At 63.5% G+C, this 27,734-nt stretch overlaps 4 protein-coding genes across 5 annotated transcripts; 2 read left to right on the top strand and 2 right to left on the bottom strand.

The window, feature by feature from the left end:
* Nucleotides 1–345: 345 nt before the first annotated feature.
* Nucleotides 346–3,264, top strand: RFC5 (replication factor C subunit 5). Of its 2 annotated transcripts, XM_063172905.1 has the most exons (11): nt 347–402; nt 506–570; nt 681–817; nt 1,455–1,534; nt 1,732–1,805; nt 1,930–2,089; nt 2,168–2,249; nt 2,330–2,459; nt 2,641–2,718; nt 2,803–2,857; nt 2,995–3,264. In XM_063172905.1, exons 1-11 carry the CDS (start codon nt 371–373, stop codon nt 3,089–3,091), a joined length of 990 nt encoding a protein of 329 aa, XP_063028975.1. In that variant the 5' UTR covers nt 347–370; the 3' UTR covers nt 3,092–3,264. The 2 variants fall into 2 exon arrangements, with proteins under 2 accessions (XP_063028974.1, XP_063028975.1); XM_063172904.1 differs by having other exon boundaries at nt 346–402; nt 2,641–2,857.
* A 408-nt stretch (nt 3,265–3,672) lies between these two features.
* Nucleotides 3,673–8,036, bottom strand: WSB2 (WD repeat and SOCS box containing 2). Its single transcript, XM_063172903.1, has 9 exons — nt 7,965–8,036; nt 7,696–7,867; nt 6,741–6,976; nt 6,437–6,568; nt 6,054–6,154; nt 5,708–5,880; nt 4,972–5,085; nt 4,492–4,599; nt 3,673–4,303 (listed from the first exon to the last, which is right to left on the bottom strand). The coding sequence occupies exons 1-9, from the start codon at nt 7,978–7,980 to the stop codon at nt 4,141–4,143; spliced, it is 1,215 nt and encodes a 404-aa protein (XP_063028973.1). The 5' UTR covers nt 7,981–8,036; the 3' UTR covers nt 3,673–4,140.
* Nucleotides 8,037–10,003: 1,967 nt separating this feature from the next.
* LOC134427537 (rasGAP-activating-like protein 1) lies at nt 10,004–15,467 on the top strand. Its single transcript, XM_063173467.1, is given in 17 exon segments — nt 10,004–10,137; nt 10,973–11,029; nt 11,118–11,195; nt 11,197–11,226; nt 11,319–11,377; nt 11,458–11,642; nt 11,948–12,008; nt 12,297–12,370; nt 12,463–12,499; nt 12,502–12,543; nt 12,546–12,583; nt 12,907–12,995; nt 13,095–13,227; nt 13,304–13,430; nt 13,624–13,688; nt 13,769–13,861; nt 15,105–15,467. Coding segments are annotated over 17 exon segments (1,554 nt in total). The 5' UTR covers nt 10,004–10,072; the 3' UTR covers nt 15,426–15,467.
* Nucleotides 15,468–16,114: 647 nt separating this feature from the next.
* On the bottom strand, nt 16,115–27,521 carry DTX1 (deltex E3 ubiquitin ligase 1). The gene is given in 17 exon segments (XM_063173269.1): nt 16,115–16,709; nt 18,399–18,486; nt 18,596–18,678; nt 18,681–18,756; nt 20,071–20,205; nt 20,207–20,230; nt 20,306–20,328; nt 20,331–20,366; nt 20,539–20,559; nt 20,562–20,619; nt 20,621–20,700; nt 20,826–20,887; nt 22,323–22,420; nt 22,423–22,790; nt 22,793–22,939; nt 22,942–22,977; nt 27,197–27,521. Coding segments are annotated over 17 exon segments (1,821 nt in total). The 5' UTR covers nt 27,456–27,521; the 3' UTR covers nt 16,115–16,482.
* Between the last annotated feature and the right edge of the window lie 213 nt (nt 27,522–27,734).

Raw genomic sequence — 27,734 nt, 5'->3', positions numbered from 1 at the left:
CAGGCTGGGAGAGCTGGGGGTGCTCACCTGGAGAGGAGAAGGCTCCAGGGAGAGCTCAGAGCCCCTTGCAGGGCCTGAAGGGGCTCCAGGAGAGCTGGAGAGGGGCTGGGGACAAGGGATGGAGGGACAGGACACAGGGAATGGCTCCCAGTGCCAGAGGGCAGGGATGGATGGGATATCGGGCAGGAATAGTTCCCTGTGAGGGTGGGTTAAGAGCTGGGACGGCATTCCCAGTGCAGTTATCCCCGGGATCCCGGGATTCGGGCAGGGCCGGGATTCCCCCGCTCCGCCGGGTCCCGCCCGCCCCCTCAGGCCGGCCCCGCCCCGCAGCTCTCGCGCGCCCGGCGGAGCTCTCGCGAGACTTCCCAAGATGGCGCCGGCGGGCAGCGCGAACCTGCCGTGGTACGGCCGGGAGCGGGGGCGCACCGGGACACCGAGATACCGGGGTAACGCGGCGGGAGCTGCACCGGCGCTCACTGCCCTCTCCTTTCCTCCCCCGCTGCAGGGTGGAGAAGTACCGTCCGCAGGCGCTGTCCGAGCTGGTATCTCACCGGGACATCCTCAGCACCGGTAGTTAATCCCTCCCCGCGCGGTGACCCCCCCCGCCGGTCCCGGCTGTCTCCCAGCTCCGTTATCCCGCTGTTATCCCGGTGTTATCCCATTATCCCGTTATCCCGCAGTGCAGCGCTTCATCAGCGAGGACCGGCTCCCCCATCTGCTCCTCTATGGGCCGCCCGGTACCGGGAAGACATCCACCATCCTGGCCTGTGCCCGGCAGCTCTACCGGGAGCGGGAGTTCGGCTCCATGGTGCTGGAGGTGAGCGGGAACACGGTGGGGTGGGATTGGGATGGGATCCATGGGATTGGGATGGGATGGGATGGGATGGGATGGGATGGGATGGGATGGGATGGGATGGGATGGGATGGGATGGGATGGGATGGGATCCATGGGATGGGATCTATGGGATTGGGATGGGATTGGATGGGATCCATGGGATGGGATGGGATGGGATGGGATGGGATGGGATGGGATGGGATGGGATGGGATGGGATGGGATGGGATGGGATCCATGGGATGGGATCCATGGGATGGGATCCATGGGATGGGATCCATGGGATGGGATCTATGGGATTGGGATGGGATTGGATGGGATCCATGGGATGGGATGGGATGGGATCCATGGGATGGGATCTATGGGATGGGAAAGGATGGGATGGGATGGGAAGAGAAAGCATGAGAGAAAGGATGAGGAGAATAGAATGGGAAGGGATGGAGTGGGATGGAAGGAGAATGGATGGGAAGTAATGGGATAGGGTTAGGAAGAAAAGGGATGGGATATGATAGGATAGAATGGGAAGGGAAGGGATGGGATCCATGGGATTGATGGGATGGGATGGAATTAGATGAGATGGAATGGGATGCAGGGATGTGGATCCACACTGTTCCCTTCCAGCTCAACGCCTCCGATGACCGGGGCATTGACATCGTCCGAGGGCCCATCCTGAGCTTTGCCAGCACCAGGACCATCTTTAAGTACGTGGTGGGTCTGGGCTTCCCAAAACTCCCCATCTCTTTGGCACCCTCCTGCCCTGGCACTTGGATTGAGAAGGGGATTTGGGAGGGCAGGAACATGCCCAGCAAGCAGGGAGGGTGAGGATGCAAGAAGGGCTTCTCAGGAGCCAGCCTGGGAACAAACATCCCATCCCAGCACCAAACCCCCCTTTTCTTAGGAAAGGCTTCAAGCTGGTGATCCTGGATGAAGCCGATGCCATGACCCAGGATGCTCAGAACGCCCTGAGGAGAGGTGAGGGAATCCAACCCCATGGGAATCCCACACTGTGGGCAGCCATGGCCTCATCCAGCCCTCACAGGGTGGGAATCAGGACGAGGCAGCCCCAGGACCCTCCTCCCCTCCCTCCTTTTGGCAGTGATCGAGAAGTTCACAGAGAACACGCGGTTCTGCCTCATCTGTAACTACCTCTCCAAGATCATTCCTGCCCTGCAGTCCCGCTGCACCCGCTTCCGCTTCGGGCCCCTGACCCCGGAGCTGATGGTGCCGCGGCTGCAGCACGTCATCCAGGAGGAGGGGTGAGTGGGGATCCCCCCTGTGCCCCACGCCCTGCCTGGGAGGAGCAGCAGGCTGGACTCCCTGGTGCTGTGTTCCAGGGTGGACGTGACCGAGGACGGCATGAAGGCTCTGGTGACCCTCTCGAGCGGGGACATGCGCAGGGCCCTCAATATCTTGCAGGTGGGACTGTGGCCATCAGCCCCTGGGCCAGCTGAGCTGGAGGGGCTTCTTCATCCTCCCTGTTCCCTCCTCTTCCTCAGAGCACCTCCATGGCCTTTGGGAAGGTGACAGAGGAGAACGTTTACACCTGCACGGGACATCCCCTCAAGTCTGACATCGCCAACATCCTCGACTGGATGCTGAACCAGGATTTTTCCACGGCCTACCGCAGTATCCTCTACCCTGGGGGTCATTCCCAGCTGGGATAAATCCTGCTCCTTCCCAGGGATCTCTGTGGCCTCTGGGGTGGGTGCTGCTCACTGGGGAGGCTCTTGGGGTTGCTGGAAAGATGAGGAGTGGGATGTGGCAGGGAAACACCTGGAAGCAAGGCCTTGACTCGCTCTCATCCCAGAAATCATGGAGCTGAAGACGCTGAAGGGCCTGGCCCTGCAGGACATCCTCACTGAGATCCATCTCTTCGTGCACAGAGGTGGGGAAAGGCTCTGCCTCCAGATGATCCTGGAGAGGCCAAACTTCCCCCTGGCCTTCACTGAGTGTTTCCTTCTCTCCACAGTTGACTTCCCCCCCTCCATCCGCATCCAGCTGCTGATCAAGCTGGCAGACATCGAGTAAGTGTCACTGCCCCACTGTGGGGACCCTGGGGTGGCTCCTGGTGGTCACTGGGCACTGCTGGCACACAACCCATGGCTGTGGGGGGCACACATAATGCTGGAAACCCCCAAAGCTGCCCTTGGTCCCTCTCCAGGTACCGCCTGGCCGCTGGCACCAGCGAGAAGATCCAGCTGAGCTCCCTCATCGCCGCCTTCCAGGTCACCAGGGACCTGGTGGTGGCTGAAGCCTGATCCTGCCGGGTGGATCTGCTGCTGGATTTGGGAAGGACCATCAGCCCCATGCCTGGAGCCGCTTCCTGCAGCTTCCCAGATCCCTTTTGGAAGCCTTGAGCGCACAGTCAGGGTAAAAAGGTTGTTTTTTAGCATTATTCCCAATGGGAAAATACAGGTGCCTCCAAAGCCCAGCAGGTCGCACTGGTCTTTGATTTTCCCTCCTGAAAGGAGCTGGGGGGTTAGGGGTGCACCAGCTTTCAGTGTTCAGCTGTTCCCAAGGGAAAAACAACATCCTGGTGATGTCTGGAGGAGAATTCCCTCCACAAAGTCTGCCAGCACACAAGGGAACGTGCTGTTGCTCCAGCCACCAGCTAAGCTGGAGGATGGGGACAAACAAAACACTTCTGCATGCTCAGCATGTCTGGGAATTTGGCGGATTGAGTGCCACGCTCCAGCTCGGAGAGAAAACAACAGCGGAATGGGGGCAGGGGGTGGGGTGAAGCCACCTCTTCCCACAGATGGACACCCCTGCCACCCCTCCCTGGCAGCCAGGGCGGTGCCAGGCACTCCCAGGTCACCTGAGCGAGCCAGGAGGGAAATCATGAGGAATCAATTTTTATTTATTGAGACCTGCTCGGGCTTGTCCCACTCCTGCCCACGCCAGGAGAGCAGCAGAGCCCACGCTCCAGCGGGATGGAGGGACATTCCCAGGTGGATGTTTTGGGGAGTTCAGGCCCATATTTGTGCAGGTGACAACAGCTCTGCTCCCACAGCAGCTGTTGCACCATCATCCCACACCATTGCACTCAGAAGCAGAAGCACCTGACCCAACCCAGCAGGCAGCAGGGGACAGGGGGACCTGTGGCCCACCCGTGTCCCCTGCAGGGCCACCACAGCTCTGTGTGGGATTTTGCTGGGTTTTTGTATTATGACACCAAAAAAAGCCCTCCACAGCCCCAAAACCACGGAGCAGCGACGCTCCTGGCTCACGGCTCGGCGTTCCTGCGGCGCCACCAGCCCAGGCCGAGCCCTGGAGCTCACCTCCATGCTCTGCTCTCCCTGCTGCCTTAAAAAGTCCTGTAAGTGAGGAATTCCTTCAGCTTCCTGGGAATGGGCAGCGCCAGCACCTGGTAGGTTGTGAGGAAGGTGCGCAGGGCTTTGCGGCACAAGTGCTTGAGCGACGAGAGGACCCTCGGGGCTGTCCAGAACTGCACGTGGCCATCCCTGGTCCTGCAACGGGATCCAAACAAACAACCCTGAGCTCAGGGCAGAGGGACACGAGGAATTCCAGCTGTCCCCAAATGAGCATGTGTTCCCCCAGCCCAGGAAAACTATGCCCAGGGAAGGCCAGAATTTGCTGAGCTGCAGGAGGAAGGAGGAACCCTGTGCTTCTCCACCCTCTTCTCCTGTTTACTCACCCTGTGGCAATGAATCCTCCATGTGGGAAGTACATGCAGCACAGACCGTTGGTCATGGGGGCAAAGGCCACTGGAGACCTCAGCTCCAAGGCCCAGATCCTCAGGAGCCTGTGGAGAAAGGGAGAGGACACAGTGCAGTGCCTGCTGCCAAAATAAAGCCTCTGGGATCACCCAGAAAAAGATCAAAGACAGAAAAAAGGATTTGCTTCCCATAGGAGTGTTCCACGGAGGATTGTCCCCTGCTGAGTGAGTGACATGCTGAGGGTGGCACAGCACCCAGGAGGACACAGGACTCAGCTCAGGGTGACAGGACCCTGACCTTGCTACCCCCTCCTTGTCACAGCCCAGCCATGGTGTTCCCACAGGCCTGACCCTTCTCCTGATTCCAGGAATTGGTGGGGATCTGGAGCATTTATTCCCCACCTCCTGAGCTCCTGCTTCATTCTGGTCTCCTCTGGGTCCCCACAGGGGTTCACTCACCTGTCATCTGCCACCGTGGCCAGGTACAGCCCCTCGGGGGAGAAGCAGACGGAGCGCAGGGAGCTGGTGTGGATTTCACTGCTGGAGTCCAGCGTGGAGTGCAACGGGACGTGGCTGTGGGTGGGGACAACATCCCAGTGTCACCTCTGAGCTGCCACCAGCCCCTTCCCCAGCTGGGGCTGGCAGAGCCACCAAACCTGGCAAGCCAGACCCCCACCTCCTGCCTCTGGAAGCAGAGGAGTGGTGATGGCTGTGCTCAGAGGGAAGGGAAAGGCACATCCAGCCCTAAAAACCTCCCTGGCACTGTCCCACAGTGTCCCCATGGTCCATATCACAGTATAGACAAGGTGGCTGTGCCCATCCAGTGGGGAAAGCCACAGCCAGCCCTAAAAACTTCCCTGGCATTGCTGTGTCCTGTCCCACAGTGTCCCCATGGTCCATATCACAGTATATACAAAGTGGCTGTGCCCGTCCAGCAGGGAAAGCCACATCCAGCCCCAAAACCTACCTGGCAGTGTCCCCATGGTCCATATCACAGTGTAGACAAGGTGGCTGTGCCCATCCAGTGGGCAAAGTCACATCCAGCCCTAAAAACCTCCCTGGCATTGCTCTGCCTGTCCCACAGTGTCCCACACCACAGTGTAGACGTGGTGGCTGTGCCCATCCAGCAGGGAAAGCCACATCCAGTCCTAAAAGCCTGCCTGGCATTGCTGTGTCCCCTCCCAGGTGGTTGTACCGCAGTGTCCTGAGCTGCTCCCCGGTGTAGGGGTCCCACATGATGACACAGGCGTCGTAGGAGGCAGTGACAAGGAGCGCAGAGTCCGGGGAGAAGTCACAGGACACCACGCTGCTCTGGTGGCCCTCCAGCCTCCGGATGAGGGTGTAGGATCTCATGCTCCACAGCAGGGCCTGTGGGATTTGGGCAGGGGATCAGGCTGGGAGCATGCCAAGGGTTAAAGCACGTGGGCTCTGCTCACAGCTTCCACTCCTGAGGAGCCAGGGTAGCACGGCCTGGCCCTTCTCCAGGGGGGTTTCTGGGGACACAGCAGGTACAGGAATAGTTCCCATCCTGCAGGACTCACCGATTTCTCACCAGCAGCAGAGCAGAGCATGCTGCAGTCTGGGGAGATGGAGCAGCAGTACACCCACTGCACGTGGCCCGACAGCACCTGCACCTGCCGCCCTGGGGACAGCAGAAATGTGTCACCAGAGGGGAACAGGACTCCTTGGCTCTGCTCTCCCTCCCTTTCCCCAGAGGGAATTCACACTGGGCTGGGGATTCCCTGGGTAAATCCCAAGGCAATGCCCTCCTGCATCTCCCAGGTTACACTCTGCTCCCTGTCACATGGCTGTCCCCTTCTGCCTCAGATATTGTCCCCAAAGGTCCCCTCCACCACCTTCCCTCCCAAGATTGGTTTCTCCCCCTTCCCTGACCCAGCACAGGGATATCCCTGCACATTCCTACCATCCCTGCTCAGGTCCCACACGCGCAAGGTCTTGTCCCGCGAGGCTGACACGAGGATGGGGCTTCCATTGGGAGCAAAGCTCAGGTCCCTGACAACATCCTGGTGTCCCAAGAGGCTGAAGAGGAGGTGCCCTGCAGAGAGGAGCCAGGCTCAGTGCCATCCATCCACGGGGAATGAGGCAGAGCATTCTTGCAGCCCTGCTTGGGACAGGGCAGGTATTGGGGAAGGGAGGAGATGGGATCTCCTTCCACAGGGGAACAAGGGGACAGCCAGCCTGAAGCCACGACAGCGAGGGCTGCTCACCTGTCTGCACCTCCCACACCTTGATCTGCCCATCGTTGAGCCCGGTGGCCAGGACCAGGCAGGGAAGCCCCACGGCACAGGCAGGATCTGTGTCCCCATCCTCAGCTGCTGGCCAGGCACTGAAGGCCAGGCCCCACACGATCTGCCCACACTCCAGAGTCTTCTCCTTGGCTGCCCCACGGCTCCAGGTCTCCGCTTTGCCGCCCCGGCTCTTGCGCTCCGAGGTTTTGCAGCCGCTGGAGGGAGGCAGGGATGGGGGGAGTGTTCACCCCGAGACCCCCCAGCTCCATGCACCCATCCTCACCCCACACTGGGCAACCCCTGGGATCAATCCAAGCTGGGGAATGAATGGATGGAGAGCAGCACCGGGAGGACACCGCTGAAACACCCTGGGCTGATACCGCAATGTGGGCAGCAGGAAAGGAGGGGAATTCTGCCCCTCTGCCCCACTCAGATGAGACACCACCTGCAGCTGTGGCTGCCCCAGCCCTGGGGTTCCCAGCATGAGAAGGATGTGGAGTTGATGGAGTCAGACCAGAGGAGGAGATGCTCCAGAGAGCTGGGAGAGCTGGGGGTGCTCACCTGGAGAGCAGAAGGCTCCAGGGAGAGCTCAGAGCCCCTTGCAGGGCCTGAAGGGGCTCCAGGAGAGCTGGAGAGGGACTGGGGACAAGGGATGGAGGGACAGGACACAGGGAATGGCTCCCAGTGCCAGAGGGCAGGGATGGATGGGATATTGGGAATTGGGAATTGTTCCCTGGCAGGGTGGGCAGGCCCTGGCACAGGGTGCCCAGAGCAGCTGTGGCTGCCCCTGGATCCCTGGCAGGGCCCAAGGCCAGGCTGGGCAGGGCTTGGAGCACCCTGGGACAGTGGAAGATGTCCCTGCATGGGCAGGGGTGGCACTGGACGAGCTTTAGGGTCCCTTTTAACCCAACCCATTCCATGACTCCGCACTCACAGCTCGGCCTCTCCCAGGGGCCACGGGATCAGTTTGACCACGCAGTGTCCCTGGGACCAGGCGAACCAGGCCCCGTCGGGGGAGAAGGCGACGCTCCAGGTCTCGCAGCTGGATTTCCAGTCGTAGCGCTGGGGCCGGCCCGGCTTCAGCTCCGCCAGCAGCACCGGCTCCTCTGCGGCGGGACAGCCCCGTTACCCGCAGAGCCCCCCAAACCCCGGTCACCCTCACAGCCCCAGCCCTCCCCGTGTCCCCGCCCGGCTCCCGCTCACCTCCGCTCGGCTTCATGGCGGCCCCGCCGCCCGCTCGGCCCCGCCGGGCCCGCCCGGCTCAGGGCGGCGGCGGCGGCGGAAGCGGCGGCGCGGGGAGGGGACCTGGAGCCGCCTCCTCCGGCCCCGCCGCCACCGGCACCGCCCCGCGACCGGCATGGGGCGGGAGAGGGCCTGGAACGGCCTCCGTGAGGGAGAAACGGCGGGAACCGGGCCGGCCCCGAACGCCCGCCAGGCCCTGGGCAGCGACACCCTCAGTGACACACGCCGGGACACCTTCTGACAGGGACACCCTCAGAGACAAACACCGGGACACCTTCTGACAGGGACACCCTCAGAGACACACGCCGGGACACCCTCAGAGACACACACCGGGACACCTTCTGACGGGGACACCCTCAGAGACAAACACCGGGACACCTTCTGACGGGGACACCCTCAGAGACACACGCCGGGACACCCTCAGGGACACACACCGGGACACCTCCCGGCAGGAACACCCTCAGGGACACACACCGGGACACCTCCCGGCAGGGACACCCTCAGGGACCCAGCACGGGGACAGCTCCCGGTCGCGACACCATCAGAGACCCGGCACCGAGACACCTCCCGGCACCGGGACATCCTCAGGGACCCGGCACCGGGACACCTCCCGGCAGTGACACACACCGGGACACCTCCCGGCACCGGGACATCCTCAGGGACTCAGCATCGGGACATCCCCTGGCAGTGACACCCTCAGAGACACACACCGGAACACCTCCGGGCACCGGGACACCCTCAGGGACCCGGCACCGGGACACCTCCCGGCAGTGACACACACCGGGACACCTCCCGGCAGTGACACCCTCAGGGACCCAACACCCGGCAGTGACACCCTCAGGGACCCAACACCTTCACGGGGACACCCCTTGGCAGTGACATTCCCCCAAACCCACACCAGGACACCCCCTGGCAGTGACAGCCCCCAGGACACACAGGGTGACAGCCCCCACCAGTGATCCCCCTTTCGTGGACCCAACACCCACAGAGTGAAACCCCTCACCAGTGACAGCCCCCACCAGTGACACCTCCTCCCTTAGCTCCCACACGGGGACACCCCCTCCGCCAGTGACACCCCCAGGATGCAGCACCCACACGAGGACACCCCCTGCCAGCGACACCCCCAGAACCCCGCACCCGCTGGGTGACACCCCCCAATTCAGCAGCCCCCAAAAATCAGCACCCCTATATTCATCCCCCCCAGCAGCCCCCAAGGATCTCACTAAGCCCCCCTTTAGCAGCACCCCGATCACTCCGTGCCCCACATTGTCCCCCCAAGGAGCAGCACCCCATCATCAGCCCCCCAAGAGCCAGCGCCCCTCCTCTGAGCCCCTCCAGCACTCCCTGGGTGACACCCACCCTGACAATGCCAGCAGGACACAGCTGGCCAGCACCCCAAATTCCACAGCCCCTCCAGGGGTGTCCCCCCTCGCCCCCCATCCTCTCTGGCTCAGGGTCCCTGGTGCAGGGAGCGGTGGCATTGGGGTACTGCACCCACAGACACCCCAAGACCTGCTGGAGTCCCCCCGGTTTGGCACGGGGTGTCCCCTCTGAGGGCTGGGGTCTCCCGGAGGTCCCTTGGGGGGTCCCATGCACTTCCTTCCTCCCCTGATCCCCAAATTCAGGGTTTACCCATTCTCCCTCCCTACTTTGGCACTTTGGGGTCCAGACCGAGCCCCCCATCCCTGTCACCCTCACCACAGGTGCCACCGCTCTGCCGTGCCTCAGTTTCCCCGCCTCTTGGACGGGGGGTGGCTTTGCTGTCCGGTCGCTGGCTGGCGATGGGACGCCCACGATGGGCACGGTGCCACCTCCCCCTGCTCGCCCTTCGCCCTGTGCCCGCCTGGCGCAGGTGGGAGCGGAGCGGCAGCAAAATCACCGAGGAGAGGAAAGAGGAAGAAGCGGCGGTGAGAAGCGACGGCAGACGAGGAGGAAGAGGAGAGAAGGAGGAGGAGGAGGAGGAAGGGGCCGGTGCCGGCAGCCCCGCGGCGCTTCGCGGGGGCTCAGGGCACCCCCGGGCACCCATCGCAGCCCCCAGGTGCCCACCCCGAAGTTTGAAGTTCGCCGGCATGGCCACAACCACCCGGCTGCGCTGCCGGGTGCAGGAGGGGAAGGACCTGCCCGCCAAGGACCTGTGAGTGGCTCGGGGGGCTCAGCGCCCCCCTATTTCCCCCAGACCCATCCCGGGAGGTGTGGCGGGGAGCCCCTGCACCCCCGCGCCTTTGGGGGTGTGGGGTGGTGATCGGGGGCTGCAGGGAGACCCCCGCCCGCTCCTGCCCCGGGACACGGCTCAGCGGAGCTGGCACCTCCGGATGTGCCAGCTTGGCACCGCCAGCTGCTCCCAGGGCTGGGCAGCCGGGAGCGCAGCCGCGTCCCTGCCTCGGGGGGTGTCCCATTGCGGGGGTCTGGGCACAGCCGGCGATCTGCACTATGATGGGGTGCCCCGTGCTGCTCCCAGCGCCCCCAAAGCCAGCCTGGGGCTGTGGTGGGGCTGCAAAAGGGGCTCGCGGGGAACCACTCCCACTTCCCGTCCCATGGCAGGGACAGAGACTGGAGTCACGTCCCTCGTCCATCTCGGGGTCTCAGTCCTTGTGAAGCACCTCCTGGGGATTCGGGGCTCCAGCAGGGCCGGCACCCCTCAGCGCTGCTCCAGCAGAAAGGGGCTTTGCAGCGAGCGGGTGGATTGCCCCTGGATCCATCCCTCATCCCTCCATCCCATTCTCTTTCTGGTGGAAAGGGCCAGAGCGGCGTCATCCTGACACCCTGGGGTGTCACAGAGACTCGGGCTGGGCTGGGCTGTGCTGCTGGACAGAGAGTGGCACGCACGGGTGGGTGACACAGGGACACAGAGATGCAGGGCCAGGCTCAGACCGAGCAGCCCAGCTCACCCCTAGTGCCTCACTGTCAGGGTTTGGGGCCCCCAGGGTGGGGGGGATTCCCGACCCTGGGCACCCCCATCCCCTGCCCAGGTCTGGCTCCAGCCATCCCTGCTGCGAGGTCAAGGTGGACAACGAGGTGGTGGCCGGGTACGGGGACACTGTCCCACAGGGGGAGGGGACACACAGGAGTGGGGGATCCTCCCTGGGGGGACAGCCACCTCTGCCATCCCGGCAGGACAGCCACCGTGTGGAAGAGCCTGAACCCTTTTTGGGGTGAGGAAATCACGCTGCCTCTGCCCCGTGGATTCCACAGCCTATGTGCTGGATGAAGACACCATTGGGAAGGGAGACAGCACGGGCAGGGTGGGCACTGGGGACCCCCCGAGGGGTGGCAGGTCCCCAGCAGTGTCCTGCTGTGTCTGTCCCCTCACAGGCTGGACGATGTCATCGGCAAGGTGTCACTCAGCCACCAGCAGATCTCGGCCAAGCTGCGGGGTGAAGGGGGGCACAGTGGGGTGGGGGACAGCGGGACCCGTGCTGCCACCATGGGGTGCCCACGCTGTCCCCCTCGGCAGGCACTGACAGCTGGCTCAGCCTGGCACCTGTGAGCCCCAACCAGGAGGTGCAGGGTGAGATCCACCTGGAGCTGGGGGTCCCCGAGCAGGGCCACCCGCGGGTGCTGTGCTGCCACCTCATCGAGGCCAGGTGGGGGGATGGCAGCTCCCGGGGCTGCCACCACCACCACGGGGTCTCATTTTTGGTGGGAGGGAGGAGAGGAGGGGATGGTGACAGTGGTGGCATAGGGTTTGTCCTCCCCTTTCCACACTCAGAAGGATCCTCATTGCACCAGGCTGGGGACATCAGCGGTGCCAAGCCACATGTGACAATGCCATGGGGGCTCAGTGGGAAGTGTGCTGCCATCCCTGCTTGGGGACAGGGGCACAGGAGCACCGGGGTCTGTCCCCAGCAGAATGGTTGGCTCTCACCATGTTTTTGCCCTTTGGTTCCAAAATTTGGGGAAACTGAGGCACTGCCCAGGCTGCCCGTCTGGGTTTGGGGGTGCAGATGTGCGTGCAAGTGCGTGTGAGCGTGCACAGGGACACACACGCGGTGACACACACGCACGGTGACACGCACACACAGCTGACAGATGGAGCAGCCAGCAGAGGCAGCATCCCGCTGCCATGGCAACCAAAGCGGCTACCAAGGCAACGGGATGGCCTTGGGGACAGGGTGGCCATGGGGACAGCCAGGAGGGACTGGAGGAGGAAGGGCTCCCTGGAAATGGGGACACGATCCCCCCCAGCACCCCCTGGCACCTGCTGGCTGCCCCCCATATGCCCAGGCGAGCTGGCACGGGGCAGCAGGGACCGTGGTGGTGGGGACAAACCCGTCTGACCCCATGTCCTCACAGGGACCCGGGACGCCTCGGGCACCTCGGACCCCTCTGGCCGGGTGTCGTGCTGCGGGCACACGCTGGAGACAGCCGTGAGTCACTGCTGGCTGCTGGGGGTGGCACCGGCTACTGCACGGACCCAGGAGGCTCGGGCACCGTCGGGCATCAGTGCCGGTGCCCGCAGGTGGCGAAGAAAACGCGGTTCCCTCGCTGGGATGAGGTGCTGAGTTCGAGCTGCCAGAGGGGGTGCTGAGCGTGGAGCTTTGGGATGGGACACGGTGGGCAAGAACGACTTCCTGGGGCGGGTGAGGAGCTCGGGGCACACCCCAATGGGGCTGGGGGCACCTCTGCATCCCCGGTGCGGGGTCTGGGTGAGCCCACCGGGATGGGGGCAGTGCCACATGCAGATCCTGCGTGCCCTGGGCTGTCCCACAAGGGAGGTGCAGCACAGGGGCCTGGCACATGTCCCCTCGTCCATCCAAACCCTGTGTGTCCTGGGCTGTCACCCAAGGGAGCACAGGGGACTGGCACATGTCCTGCATGTCCTGGGCTGTCCCCCAAGGGAGGCACAGCACAGGGGACTGGCACATGTCCCCTCACCCATCCAGACCCTGCCCCTGTTCCCCAGCTCTAGTTCTTCTTGGACACCCTCTGGCCGGGCCCCACCAGGGGCTGGTTCCATCTCCTGCCCTTCCCCAGCACCAGCGAGCAGCACGGGTGAGTGCAGGCAGAGGGGACAGGGGGTTGTGACCAGGGCAGCACGAGGTGGCCCCCATGGAGGGCACAGGACCCAGGTGAGCCCCTGTGACACTGCAGGGGACAGCTGGGTGCCCTGAGGCTGGCAGTGAGGCTGCTGCAGGACACGGTCCTGCCCTCCCACCACTACCAGCCCCTCGTCCAGCTCCTCACCGAGCCCGTCCTCTGCCCTGCCCAGCTGGGTGCTGGGGCTGTGGGGAACTTTGGGGTGACCACCCCCGTGTGGAGGCCCTGCTGTGCCCACCTTGCCCTCCCCACAGTCCTCCGAGGGCACAGCTCTGGCTGTCCTGGAGGAGGTGACCTCAGTGGAGAGCTGGCAGGACGTGGCCACCAAGTTGGTGAAGATCTTCTTGGGCCAAGGGCTAGCTGTGCCCCTCCTGGACTATCTCACCACTGGCCAGGACCAATAAGTGCCCAGGACCACCCCGAGAAACCCCAAACCTGGGTCACTCCAGATTGCCATGGAGAAAGAGTGAGGACACCAAGGGAGACGCAGGAAAGGTGCCACGTGTCCCTGGGGTTGGGCACACCAGGGACAGCTGGGATGTCGCCCTGTGCCCACCTTGCCACAGCCTCTGTGCCCTTCCAGCTGATCCCAACACCCTCTTCCGCTCCACCTCTCTGGCCTCCAAATCCATGGAGCAGTTCATGAAGGTGAGCACGGAAAGGGACGCCTCCATGGTGTCCCAGCAGGGCGTCTGGGGACAAGGACAGTGCCCTCCCACCCCTTGCAGGTGATGGGGCTGCCCTACCTGCACGAGGTCCTGAAGCCAGTCCTGAACTGCATCTTTGAGGAGAAGAAATATGTGGAGCTGGACCCCGGCAAGGTGGGGACAGCACAGGGACACCGCGGAGGGGTGGGGACACCAGGGAGGGAAGGGGACACCAGGGAGGGGTGGGGATCTTGGAGAGGGATGGGGATAGCAGGGAGGGATGGGGACACCAGGGAGGGATGGGGACACCAGGGAGGGGTGGGCACACTGGGGAGGAATGGGGACCCATTGGAAGGGATGGGGACACCAGGGAGAGATGGGAATCTTGGGAGGGATGGGGACACTGGGGAGGGACAGGGACCTTGGAGAGGGATGGGGACCTTGGAGAAGGGGTGGGGATGCCAGGGAGAGATGGGGACCCGTGGGAAAGGATGGGGACACCAGGGAGCTGTGGGGACCTTGGAGAGGGATGGGGACATTGGAGGCAGATGGGGACACCAGGGAGGGGGATGGGGACCCTTGGGAAGGAATGGGAACACCAGAGAGGGATGGGGACCTTGGAGAGGGATGGGGACACCAGGGAGAGGGATGGGGACCTTGGGAAGGGATGGGGACACCAGGGAGGCGTGGGGACCTTGGATAGGGATGGGGACGTTGGGGAGAGATGGAGACCCTTGGGAAGGGTGGGGGACTGGGGGAGAAATAAGGACCCTGGGGAGATCCAGGAAGCCTGGGAATGGATAAGGACCCTGGGAAGGGTGGAGGACCTGGGGAGGGATGGAGACACTGTGGGGGGATGGGGATCCTTAGGGAGAGTGGGGCTCCTGGGGAGGAATGTGGATGCCTGGGGATGGACAGGGAGTCTGAGGAGGGATGAGAACTCCAGGGAACGATGGGAACCCTTGAAGAGGGATGGGGATCCTTGGGGATTATGGGGACCCTTGGGGTGGGTGAGGGACCTGCAGAGGGATGGGGATCACTGGGAGAGACAAGGATTGTGGGGAGGGCTGGGGAGCCCAGGGAGGGTTTGGGACTTCAGGGAGAAACCCCAGAAAGGATGGAGGCCTCTGTGAGGGACATGGAGCCTATGGAGAGATGGGAACCCACCAGGAATGGGGAGGCCAGAAAGGGAGGGACAGAAACCCCAGGGAATGATGGGGACCCCAAGCAGGGCAGGGCCATTCCTGCCCCTGTGCCACACACCATGGGCTGGCTCCTTCCTGTGCCACTTGAGGCCAGTCCTGCCTGTCCCCAGGCTGTGCCACCACAAGCTGGGCACAGCACAGGGGCAGAATTTGGGTGCCATCACCCCTCCAGCTGCTCCGCTTTTCCCAACCCCCGAGCCCTCGGGCTCCAGGGGAGCAGCCAGGGTGGCCCAGGGGGTGACACCAGCAGGGACACAGCAGTGTCACCCCTTCCCTGCATGGCACACGCTCTGCAGAGCTTCAGGAGCCTGGGGCTGCAGCTGGGGCAGGGCAAGGAGCCGTGGATGGCCCCGCTGAACGCCGTCCTCCTGCCCAGTGCCACCCGTGTGCGGGCCTTCCTGTACGCCCTGGTCACCGTGGGTGAGCGGGGACACAGGGCAGGGAGGGGACATGGCTGGTGCTGGGTCAATGCCACCACCCTGGTGCTGCCAGGAGCACCCTCGGGTCGTGGGAGGGGGTGGCACTCGAGGTGACACCTCTCCGTCCCTGTCACAATCACAGTGGGCCAGGTGGCAGCGCGGTGGCCGGGCCCCCCTGCCCGGGCCAGGCAGGTACGGGAGCCCTGGGGACACTGGGGGGACACATGGGCACCCGGGGTGGGGGCTGGCACAGGCTGGCAGAGCCCTGCGGGCACCGCTCCCGCTCCCTCCACGAGGGGACAGCAGATACACGGGGACAGGGGACACGGGGACATGGGGACACACGCAGTCCGGGGGTGGCACAGGGTGAGATGTGACGGCACGGGGGCACCGGGAGGGGCTGTGGGGACACCACGGGTGGGTGTCGGGGGTGGATGCCCGCGGGCGGTGCCAGGGGGACTGGCAGGGTCACGGGTGGGTGCCGCAGGTGGCACTGACCCCACCCTGGGTGCAGCGGGACCCGCTGGGGACAGGCTGCAGGAGGTGCTGCGAGACCAACGGCCCACGACGCCTTTGCCCGCCGCGACGAGACCCCGGAGCCACCCCCAAGTGCCCTCCCTGTCCCCAGAGCCACCCCCAAGTGCCCTCCCTGTCCCCAGAGCCACCCCCAAGTGCCCTCCCTGTCCCCAGAGCCACCCCCAAGTGCCCTCCCTGTCCCCAGAGCCATCCCCAAGTGCCCTCCCTGTCCCCAGAGCCCCGGAGCGCCCCAGCGTCCCCTCGCAGCGCAGCCGGGAGGGCACAGAGGGGACGCGGGGCCGCAGCCCGGCACGGGGTGTATTCTGTAACACAGAGATGTACATGGCACCGGCTGTGCGCGGCTCCTGGGGCAGCGGCGGGCGACACGGGTGACGCACGGGTGACGCACGGGTGACACGGGTGGCACAGACGCGCAAAGAGGCCACGGGTAGAAAAAAGACCACGACGCTATCGCCACGAGAGCGGGGCGAGCCGGGACGGGCGGACAGACAGACGGACGGACGGACGCACGCGGGGACACGCGGTGGGTGGCACCGGGTGGCCCGGGACGGGGGACGGGCCCGCCGGGCGGGGCTGCGGGAAGCGGCGCGGGTGGCACGGGCGGGACACGGGGCCAGGGCGGCCCCGGCCCGGCTCAGTCCTTCAGCGTGGCCTCGGACACGCCCTGGGCCAGCAGCTCGGCCAGCACGTTGTCCAGGTAGTTGGGGTCGGGGTAGCCGTGCCCCGTCAGGTTGGAGCCGAACTCGGTCTTGTGGTGGATCTCGTTCCACACCACCGTGTCCGACTCGCCCGTGGTGTTGGAGGTGCCGATGGTGAAGATGAGCCGCCGGTCCCAGGCCACGATCAGCAGCTTCAGCACCTGCGGCGGGCACGGCCAGGGCTCACCCACCCAGCACCCCTGGTATGGCCTGGCATGGACTGGCACAGCCCCAAGGCAACCCCACCCAGCCTGGCATGGACTGGCATAGACCCACAGCAACCCCACCCAGCCTGGCATGGAGTGGCACAGCCCCAAGGCAACCCCAGTACCTCCTCCCCTGGCACAGCACAGCCCCAGCCCCAACAGGGTGGGATTCAACCCCAGCACGGTGCCCACAGGATGTCACCCTTCCTTGTAGTACCCCCCATCCCACCCCAGTGCAGTTGCAGCCTTCCCATCCCATCCCATCCCATCCCATCCCATCCCATCCCATCCCATCCCATCCCATCCCATCCCATCCCATCCCATCCCATCCCATCCCTTCCCATCCCATCCCACCCCATCCCATCCCATCCCATCCCATCCCATCCCATCCCATCCCATCCCATCCCATCCCATCCCATCCCATGCATTCTCTTTCCATCCCACCCATCCCTTCCCATTCTATGGTCCCCATTCTTTCTCTTTCCATCTCATTCCAATCTTTCTCTTCTCATTCCATCCCAATCCATCCCATCCCTTCCCATCCTATCCCACACCATCCCATCCCTTCCCTTCCCTTCCCTTCCCTTCCCTTCCCTTCCCTTCCCTTCCCTTCCCTTCCCTTCCCTTCCCTTCCCTTCCCTTCCCCATCCCACTCCTCATCCCATCCATCCTCCTTCCACCCCATCCTTTCCCATTCTTTCCCATTCTGGGCTATTCTTTCATTCCATCCCTGCTATTCTTTCTCTCCCCATCCCATACCACCCCACCCCACCCCATCCCTTCCCATCCTATCCTATCCTATCCTATCCTATCCTATCCTATCCTATCCTATCCTATCCTATCCTATCCTATCCTATCCTATCCTATCCTATCCTATCCTATCCTATCCTATCCTATCCTATCCCACCCCTTTTCTTCCTCACCCCATCCCATTCCTTCCCATCCCATCCATCCACCTTCCATCCCACCCCATTCCTTCCTAATCTATTCTCCCAATTCTTTCTGTTCCCATCCCATCCCACCCATCCCATCCCTTTCCTTCCCCACCCAATCCCATTCCCCCATCCCATCCATCCTCCTTCCACTCCTTCCCTTCCCATTTTGTGCCATCCTATCTTTTTCCATCCCTGCTATGCTTTCTCGTCCCCATCCCCATCCCATCCCCATCCCATCCCATCCCATCCCATCCCATCCCGTCCCATCCCGTCCCATCCCATGCATTCTCTTTCCATCCCACCCATCCCTTCCCATTCTATGGTCCCCATTCTTTCTCTTTCCATCTCATTCCAATCTTTCTCTTCTCATTCCATCCCAATCCATCCCATCCCTTCCCATCCTATCCCACACCATCCCTTCCCTTCCTTCCCTTCCCTTCCCTTCCCTTCCCTTCCCTTCCCTTCCCTTCCCTTCCCTTCCCTTCCCTTCCTCTTCCCTTCCCTTCCTTCCCTTCCCTTCCCTTCCCTTCCCTTCCCCATCCCACTCCTCGTCCCATCCATCCTCCTTCCACCCCATCCTTTCCCATTCTTTCCCATTCTGGGCTATTCTTTCATTCCATCCCTGCTATTCTTTCTCTCCCCATCCCATCCCATCCCATCCCATCCCATCCCATCCCATCCCATCCCACCCCACCCCACCCCACCCCTCCTTCCTGCCCTTCTCGTTGTCGGGCAGGTAGCAGTGCCGTGGGAAGCCTCGTGCCGTGAATTTCTTGCCGGGGTTGGGATGCTCCGGGCCCTGGGTGGGTGTGGGGACAGGAGGTGAGTGGGGACACGGGGACACAGGGACACAGGGACACAAGGTCACAGGGACACGGGGTCACCACCCCACCGAGGTCCCCCCTCACCTGGATGCCGGTGGGGATGTCGTAGACGATCCGGATGGTTTTGGAGTCGGTGTATCCCGGGAGGGAGTGGGGGATGAGGTGAACTCCATCTTCCCGGGGGGCTGCGTGCCCGTCTTCTCCCCGTAAATGGCCTTGCAGGTGGGGCACTGCAGGCTGCCGTCCTGGGGGCACCGCGGGGGCTCAGGGGTGGCACCCACCTGGCACCCACCCAGCAACAGCTGGACCACCCAGCACCCACCCAGCACCACCTGGACCCCCCAGCACTCCCCAACACCCACCCAGAACCCACCTGAACCACCCAAAACCCACTCAATACCCACCCAGCACCCACCTGGAACTGCCCAGCACCCACCCATCACCGCACCCAATGCCCACACCCATTCCAGCACCCACTCAACCTCCCCGAACCCACCCAGCACCCAGCCAGCACTTAGCTGGAACATTCAGAACTCCCCAGCACCCAGCCTGAACCCCTCACAGCCACCCAGCACCCACCTGCACCCCCTCAGCACTCCCCAACACCCAGTACCCACCCAGAACCCATTCAACACCCACCCAGCACCCCACCTGGAACCCTCAGCCCCTCCAACACCCACCCAGCACCCCTGACAGCCACCCAACACCCACCCAGCACCCATCTGGACCCCTCAGCACTCCCCAACACCCAGTACCCGCCCAGAACCCATTCAACATTCCCCAGTACTCACCAACAGCCCCACAGGCTCCCCCAACACACACCCAGCACCCACCTGAATCCCCTCAGTCCCTCCAATACCCATCCAGCACCCCTGACACGCACCCAGCACCCACCCAACACCCACCTGGAACTGCCCAGCCTCCTCTAAGACCCACCTGGACCCACCCAGCACCCACCTGGACCCCACCCAGCACTCCCAACACCCAGCACCCACCCAACACCCACCCAGCACCTCTCAGCACCCACCTAGAACTGCCCAGCACCCACCCAACACCCACCCGGACCCCTCCAGACTCCCCAACATCCAGTACCCACCCAGAACCCGTTCAACACTTCCAGTACCAACAACCAGTACCAACACTTCCCAACCAACAACCCCCCGGCCCCCCCCAACACCCACCCAGCACCCCTGACACCGCCCCAACACCCACCTAACACCCACCTGGACCCACCCAGCACCTCTCAGCACCCACCTGGACTCACCCAGCACCCACCCAACAGCCACCTGGACCCACCCAGCACCTCTCAGCACCCACCTGGACTCACCCAGCACCCACCCAACAGCCACCTGGACCTCCCCGGCACCCACCTGGATCCCACCCAGCACTCCCCAGCACCCAGTACCCACCCAGAACCCATTCAACGCTCCCCAGTACCCATCCAACAACCCATCCAGCCCCCTCCAGCACCCCTGACACCCACCCAGCGCCCACCTGGAACTGCCAGTACCCACCCAGCCCCCCCGAGTTCGGCAGCCCCTGAGTGGGGTTGCTCTGACCTTGTTGCCGTTGTTGTACATGGCCAGCAGGCACAGCAGGTGGTACATGTGCCCGCACTTGCCCAGCTTGCCCACCAGCTCGGGCTTGATGCCCCTGGGGCTCAGCACGCCCTCGTAGCCGGAGGAGGTGACCAGACCGCTCCATGCAGATGGTGCAATCCTGCCGGCAGCGCCATCAGCACCCCGGGGGGACGAGGAGGGGACACCCCCGGCCCTCCCCGAGCCCCCCGCTCACCTCATCCGGGGGGTTCTTCACCTCTGGATGTAGCGGCGCACCACGTCCTCGGGGGTCTTACCTGGGGGCAGTGCCATCAGTGCCACCACCCCCTGCCACGGCACGGGGACAGCCCTGCCACCCCCGCCACGCGCGTGGCACAGAGCGGCGAGGGCACCACCCAGCAAACCCCGGGGGTTCTCACTGCCCCCTCCGCGTCCCCCGACCCCGCAGGGACATCGGCGGCTCCTTACTCTTCTTGAGCTGCTTCTTTTGGTTTTCCTGCAGATGCCGTTGACGCCGGGCACGGGTTTGATGTCGCTCTTGCTGACTGGGCGGGGGGTGCAGGATGGGTTTGGGGGCGCGGGTCAGGCACACGGGCAGCCCGGCGGCGCACATGAGGATCCCCGTCATGCCTGCGCCGGGAGAGCGTCCGTCTGTCCGTCTGTCCGTCTGTCCGTCTGTCCGTGCTGCCCACCCCTGGCGCCATCCCCCGCTCCCCCCGGGTGTCACCCCGCGGTGTCACCCGGTGCCCGCTTACCTGCGAGCGCGGGATGGACGGGGCCGGTGCCGTTCAGGTTCTTCACCGGCAGCGCTGGCACCCTGCGGGGACACGGGGACAGGAAGGGGCTCAGCAGCGCCGGCAGGGATGGCACTGTCCCCTCCCCGCATGGCATGGCCCCAGAGCACTGTCCTGCCCACAGGGACACAGGGCAAGGTGTCCCCTGGGGGCTGCTGGCACTGTCCCCAGGCTGGGACACAGGGCAGTGTCCTCTAGGGCTGCTGCACTGTCCCCAGGCAGTGTCCCCGCCACCAGACACAGGGGTAAGGTGTCCCCTAGGAGCTGCTGGCACTGTCCCCAGGCAGTGTCCTCCTCATGGGACACAGGGCAAGGTGTCCCCTCACCACCTTGGAGGGTCGCTGTGCCATCCAAGTGGACTGTCACCCAGTGCCACCTGCCCATCTCTGGGCACCCAATGGCACTGGTGGCATCACGTCCTCCTCGACCCACGGTGGGGACCTTGTCAGGGCATCCTGACAGGGAAGGGAAGGGAAGGGAAGGAAGGGAAGGGAAGGGAAGGGAAGGGAAGGGAAGGGAAGGAAGGGAAGGAAGGGAAAGGGAAGGGAAGGGAAGGAAGGGAAGGGAAGGGAAGGAAGGGAGGAAGGGAAGAGGGAAGGGAAGGGAAGGGAAGGGAAGGGAAGGGAAGGGAAGGGAAGGGAGGGAGTATCACAGGGGATGAGTTCAGCAGTGCTCAGCCCCACACCGAGGGCGTTTTCCCTCATTCCCAAAGCTCCTGTACCCACACCAAGGCCCAGCCCCTCCTCCCTGTCCATAGCTGTGTGCCAGGACAGGGACAGCGATGGGGACAGGGACAAGGACAGCCCAGCACACAGGAGTGGCAGCAGGACGTCAGCAGGGGAAGGAAATGTGCCAGGAGCTGCTGGGGGCTCAGAGAAGCCACCTGTCCCCCCCCAGCCTAGTGCTGCCAGCCCCGAGGGGACACCAGGCCAACCCACCATGGGGCACAGCCATGGAGATGTGGGTGCCAGGACAGGGACAGGGACAGGGACAGCCACCAGGACACAATTCCAGGGCTCTGCTCGCCCACCCTGGACCCCCTGGTGAATCATTCCCAGCACGGAAGAGGACACCAAGGAACACCGGGGGCTGTGCCTCTCCCCACAGCTGTGCCTTCCCAGGGACCTGCCTGGTACCATCGGACCAGGAGCCGGGTCACTCAGCCCACGCTGGCCTTAGGGACGCCATTCCCCTGGGGCCAGGCCCTCCACGTGCTTCAGCTGCCACGTATAGCGTGGCATGGCCTGGCACAGCACGGCAGGGATCACCACATCCCCTCCGCACAGATCCCAGCACCACCAGCACCACCCAGGGAGGTGACGCAGCACCACAAGCTCTGGGGTTGCCTGCAAGGTGACAGCCGAGTCCGAGGCACCCCCATCACCCCCCCTTTAACCCCTCTGTGTGCCCATCCCCGCCTCTGTGACACCCCTCTTGTCCCCTCCCCACCCATCTTACCCGGGGGGCACGGCAGCCCTGGCGCCCAGCCCGGCCCCTCGCTGCGTGCCGGGCCGGTTGAGGTTGTTGAGGCCGGGCAGCGCCGCGCTGGGCACGCCCTGCCCGGGGCCGAACCCCGCTGCGGCCACCCCGCAGCCCTTCCCCCCTTGGCCGCCACCACGGCCGGCGTCGCGGTCCCCGCGGGCCACAGCGCTGTCCCGGCGAAGGTGCTGCTCTGCCGCACGGTGCCCGGGTAGAGCTTGCGGCGCTGGGACGCCAGGATGGCGTTGGAGGCCGCGCGGGTGCTGTTGACCAGCAGGCACTGGGGGCACGAGCAGGACGGGGTGCCCGTGCTGGGGCCCACGGGCCACGACTGGGACTTGGGGATGGAGCCCATGGTGAGCGGGTAGGCCAGGTCCATGCGGCGCCGCAGCCGCCGCTTGCGCTGCGTCTGCCCGGTTCATTTGGACATGCTGCTGAAGTAGATGAGTAGCAGAAGCCCAGGGAGGAGAGGTCCAGCCAGGGGTGCTGCTTCTCGTAGGCGTTCTGGATGGTGATGCAGATGTCCATGTCGTAGGGGGGTCCAGGAGTTGTTGTCGTTCTCCACTCCCACACGATTCCCTTGCCCGGAGCTGAGAGGGGTCGTAGAAGTTCCTGCGGACGGGGCGCATGGTCCCTGGGGACACAAACATGGGGTGACACCACCGGGGGGACCTTCAGACATCGCTGTGTCCAGCTCCCAGCCCGGCATCCCGCAGGGAATCGGGTACAGGGCGCCTTGGGGTGCAACAGCCACTCTGCCCCTTCGCTAAAATCCCCATTTTGCACCCCAAAAGTGCTTCCTTGGGGATAAATCCAACCCTCGTCCCACCATTGGGGACAGTGACTTGGACTGCCACCTGGACAGAGACTCAAACCCCTCAGGATCATCCTCGTGCACGTCCTGGGAAGGGCAATGCTGCTCAGCCAATGTGGAAAATGGATTTGCAGAGAATTCTCCGAGGTGAGAATTCAAAATTTGTAGAGAATTCTATCATCCATCACATGAGACTGAAAACAGAATAAAGGTTTTTTTTTTAAAGCCTCTCAGTTGCCCCATCTCTGGGCCAGAAAAGGGCATAATCCAACAAATCCTTGTGCTTTTCCCAGCTTTTTTCCATCCCTCTGGTCCAAGCCCTTCCCCACCCTCCCATCCCCGTGGCCAATCCCGGGCCAGGGGAAGCATTTCCCGGTCAGGAGAGGTTTCCTGACAGCTGCTGGCTCTGCAGTGACACAGACAGGGATTGTCCCAAATCCCAGCCCCTCGCCGCTCGTTTGGGATGGAGCTGGACCCCTCAGCCCCTCCGGAGCTCTGCAATGGGGGAAGCATCGCAGCCGCTCCTCGGGTGCCCCCCGGCACGGGGGCCTGTCATATCCCCCGGCCGGCAGCGTTTGCCCAGCTCGATTAGCGGCGCTAATTAAGGGTCATTAATCACCGGCCGCAGCAGGCAGCAGAGGCAGGCCCAGCCGCGGCCGTGTGCTGAGGCAGCTCCGCCGGGGCCCGGAGGGGAGCGGGGGGGCCCTGCGGCCCGCCCTGCCCACATCCACATCCCAAATCCCAAATCCCAAATCCAAATCTCACATCCCGCTGCTGCTCCAGGCCACCCACACCACACTGCCCACTCCCCTCTAATCCCACACCCCACTGCCCTCCAACCCCACTGCCCTCCACATCCCCCCGCATCCATGTCCTGTATCCCACCCCAGTTCCCAGCCCGGCCTCCTTGCCTCAATGTCCCCCATCCCGCTGCTCACTCTTGTCCAAATCCCACATCCCACCCATAAACACATCCCGGACCCACTGGTCCTTGCAAACGCATCCCACACCTCCCTGCCCCTCACATCTCCATCCCAAACCCCACATCCCCCTGCCCCTCACATCCTACATCCCAAATCCCACGCCCCCATGGTAAATCCACATCCCCCTGCCCCTCACATCCTACATCCCAAATCCCACATCTCCATCCCAAACCCCACATCCCCCTGCCCCTCACATCCTACATCCCACATCCCACATCCCCCTGCCCCTCACATCCTACATCCCAAATCCCACATGCCCATGGTAAATCCCACATCCCCCTGCCCCTCACATCCTACATCCCAAATCCCACAAAATGCCCCTCACATCCCGCCTCCCCCAGAGGATGAAGGACCATCCCAAATCCCCTTGGCACACACAGCTCCCAGTCCCCAAGGGCCACCAGCTGTCCCCAGCTGTCCCAGCCCCCTCTGCCAGCCATGCCAGAGCCACGGGGCCAAGCCAGTGTCCCCAGGGCCACCGGGGGGGCCGCACGTCCCCGCTCTCAGAACGGGGTCACCTCATTTTGCTCGTCTCTGGGTTTCTCTGTCCCCAGGCACTGCATGGGCCCAGCCCCCCGAGCCCCCATGTCCTGCCAGCCCTGCCCGTGTTCCCATGCCACAGCAGGCACCAGCAGCACCCTCGGCTCAGCTCAGGGGACCCTCTTGTCCCCAAGCACCACGAGCTGGTGGCATTGTCCAAACCCTGGGGAGGGACGATGGATAAAGACGGACACAGCGCTGGGGACAATGGCTGTGTGCCCTGCCATGACACCCCTGGGGACATCGAGGTCCCTCTCTCAGCATCCCTGTCCCCAAATCCTGCTGGCCAAGGACTGTGGTACCAGGGACATCCTGGCAGGAGTTGTTTTGTCACTCCAAACCCATTCACGGCCCCACCACGGGCACAAGTCCCGAGGGTTACCCAGCACTGCGGCCATGGGATGTGGTGCCAGCTGCTGTCAGAGGCGCTGGCAGGAGGTGGCACGGGGACAGCCAGGGTGTCCCGGTGGCTCCCGCAACTCTGAGTCAGCACAGACCCTCCGGGTCGGGCCGTGTCCTCGCTGACTCAGGGCTGCAGGTGCCAAGCTGCCCTTTGCCAAGTCCGTGACCAGCTGGGGATGGATTCAGAGCCAGGCTGCATGGCAGAGGCAGGTGGCACGTCCCTGTTTGAGTTGCCATCTCAGTCCCCGGCCCCACATCGGGGCCACCTGGCACCCCTGGGGACTGGGAGTGCTGGCATCAGTGGCCAGGAGAGGTGTCACGACCACGGGGGTCCTGCTATGGGTGTCCCCAGGCAGGTACAGGGGGTGTCACCTGAGGTGTGGCAGGTCCCCTGCCCGCTCTGCCTGGCCTGGATTGGATCCTGCCCTGGGCAGGGATGCAGGGATGGGCACCCAGGACAGCACATCCCCCACGGCACAGCCAGCACGTGCTGTTTAATGGGTCACACCGTGACAGGGACACGTTTAATGGGGTCTGGGCTCGGTCCCAGTGTGGGATCAGCTCTGATTTCCCACGGGATTCCTGGCCTGGATGCGCTGCAGCAGCACCAACCAGCAGAGCTGCAGCCATCCCAGTGCCCAGCGCTGCTCCCAGGGCCTCCCCACTGCCCTGGGCATGGAGCAGCTCGGAGGGGACCAGGAGGGGACAGCGGGACAAGGGGACACGGCACAGCATCCACGGAGGGGACAGGACGTGCAGGGATGTGGGGACAGGTCCCTCAGGGATGGGGATCTGTGATGGATGGGAAAGGAAAGGGATGGAGGAGCCTGGAGGGGCCCATGGGGGCACTGGAGCCCTGGAGAGGGAGGGAACAGATGGATGGACAGATGGATGGAGGGATGGAGGGATGCAGGAATGAAGGGACAGACAAGCGGAGATACACAGGGAAGGAAGGAAGGAAGGAAGGAAGGAAGGAAGGAAGGAAGGAAGGAAGGAAGGAAGGAAGGAAGGAAGGAAGGAAGGAAGGAAGGAAGGAAGGAAGGAAGGAAGGAAGGAAGGAAGGAAGGAAGGAAGGAAGGAAGGAAGGAAGGAAGGAAGGAAGGAAGGAAGGAATTAAACAATGGATGAATAAGCAGAGATACACTGAAGGAGCAAGGGGAAGATGGATGGATATGGATGATGGATGGATGGATGGATGGATGGATGGATGGATGGATGGATGGATGGATGGATGGAATGACAGACAAACAGACATGAAGTGACAGATTCACGGATGAATGGAACAACAGACAGACAGATACACACAGGAACAGGGGAGGGATGAAGGGATGGATGGAAGGAAGGAGGGAAAGATGGAAGAACAGATGGAAATATGGTGGGATGGAAGGACAGAGGGAGGAGGGAGGGAAGGATGTGCCAGTGGATGGATGGATGGATGGATGGATGGATGGATGGATGGATGGATGGATGGATGGATGGATGGAGGGTGGGTGGATGGATGGATGGATGGATGATGGATGGATGGATGGATGATGGATGGATGGATGATGGATGGATGGATGGATGGATGGATGGATGGATGGATGGATGGATGGATGGATGATGGATGGATGGATGATGGATGGATGGATGATGGATGGATGATGGATGGATGGATGGATGGATGGATGGATGGATGGATGGATGATGGATGGATGGATGGATGGATGGATGGATGGATGGATGGATGGATGGAGGGTGGGTGGATGGATGGATGGATGGATGATGGATGGATGGATGGATGATGGATGGATGGATGATGGATGGATGGATGGATGGATGGATGGATGGATGGATGGATGGATGGATGGATGATGGATGGATGGATGATGGATGGATGGATGATGGATGGATGATGGATGGATGGATGGATGGATGGATGGATGGATGGATGGATGGATGATGGATGGATGGATGGATGGATGGATGGATGGATGGATGGATGGATGGATGGATGATGGATGGACACAGAGGGAAGAGTGAAGGCTGCATGGATGGATGGCTGCACGGACGGACGGACAGATGGAAGGACGGACGGGTGGCCGGATGTCCCTGGCCCGACGCCAACCCCTTACCCGTGTCCTGCCGGAACTGATGCATGGACTGGAGGTCGATGACGTAGGGCGCCAGCTGGACATCGACCTGTCCCAGCACCACGCTGCCGCGCGCGTCCTCCTTGAGCACGTTCTCGATGTGGTGGCACACGGCGGCCGAGTAGGGCCGCCAGCGCCCGTGCTCGTTCAGCCACTCCCACACCACCACGCGGGCCACGTTCTGCGGGGGGAAGCCCAGGCCCCCCGAGGCCAGCATGGCCCCCGGGCCGGGCCGCGCCATGCCCGGGCCACCGCGGCTCTGGGGGACGCGGGGCTCACCCGGGGCCCCTCCGGACGCTGCCGCGGGGCTCAGCGGGGCCGGCGCTGCGGGGCTCTGCAGGGGCGGGCGCTGCCAGCCGGCTCCCCGAGCTCCCCGCGCCGCCCGGGGCCGCTCCCGCTGGGGCCATCCATCACCCGGCGCGGCCTCCGCGGCCCTTCCTCCTCCTCCCCGCGGGGCTGCTGGCAGGGCTCGGGCTCCAGAAAGCCACCAGGACTGCGTCGGCTCGAGGACGGCGATGGG

This window comes from Melospiza melodia, chromosome 20 (genome assembly GCF_035770615.1).
Source record: "Melospiza melodia melodia isolate bMelMel2 chromosome 20, bMelMel2.pri, whole genome shotgun sequence".
Classification (NCBI taxonomy): Eukaryota; Metazoa; Chordata; class Aves; order Passeriformes; family Passerellidae; genus Melospiza; species Melospiza melodia.
The sequence above is the reverse complement of the archived record's forward strand: the minus strand, read 5'-3'. Positions and strand labels throughout refer to the sequence as shown.

Excerpts from the sequence above, each read along its gene's own strand:
- RFC5 (XM_063172904.1), top strand. The coding sequence starts at position 371 with ATGGCGCCGGCGGGCAGCGCGAACCTGCCGTG. Across the intron at positions 1,535-1,731 it reads AGCACCAGGACCATCTTTAA|GAAAGGCTTCAAGCTGGTGA; the intron begins GTACGTGGTGGG and ends CCCTTTTCTTAG. Across the intron at positions 2,460-2,640 it reads TTTTTCCACGGCCTACCGCA|AAATCATGGAGCTGAAGACG; the intron begins GTATCCTCTACC and ends CTCTCATCCCAG.
- WSB2 (XM_063172903.1), bottom strand. Across the intron at positions 6,569-6,740 it reads GGTGTGGGAGGTGCAGACAG|GGCACCTCCTCTTCAGCCTC; the intron begins GTGAGCAGCCCT and ends TCCTCTCTGCAG. Across the intron at positions 6,155-6,436 it reads GTGGGACCTGAGCAGGGATG|GGCGGCAGGTGCAGGTGCTG; the intron begins GTAGGAATGTGC and ends TGCTGTCCCCAG.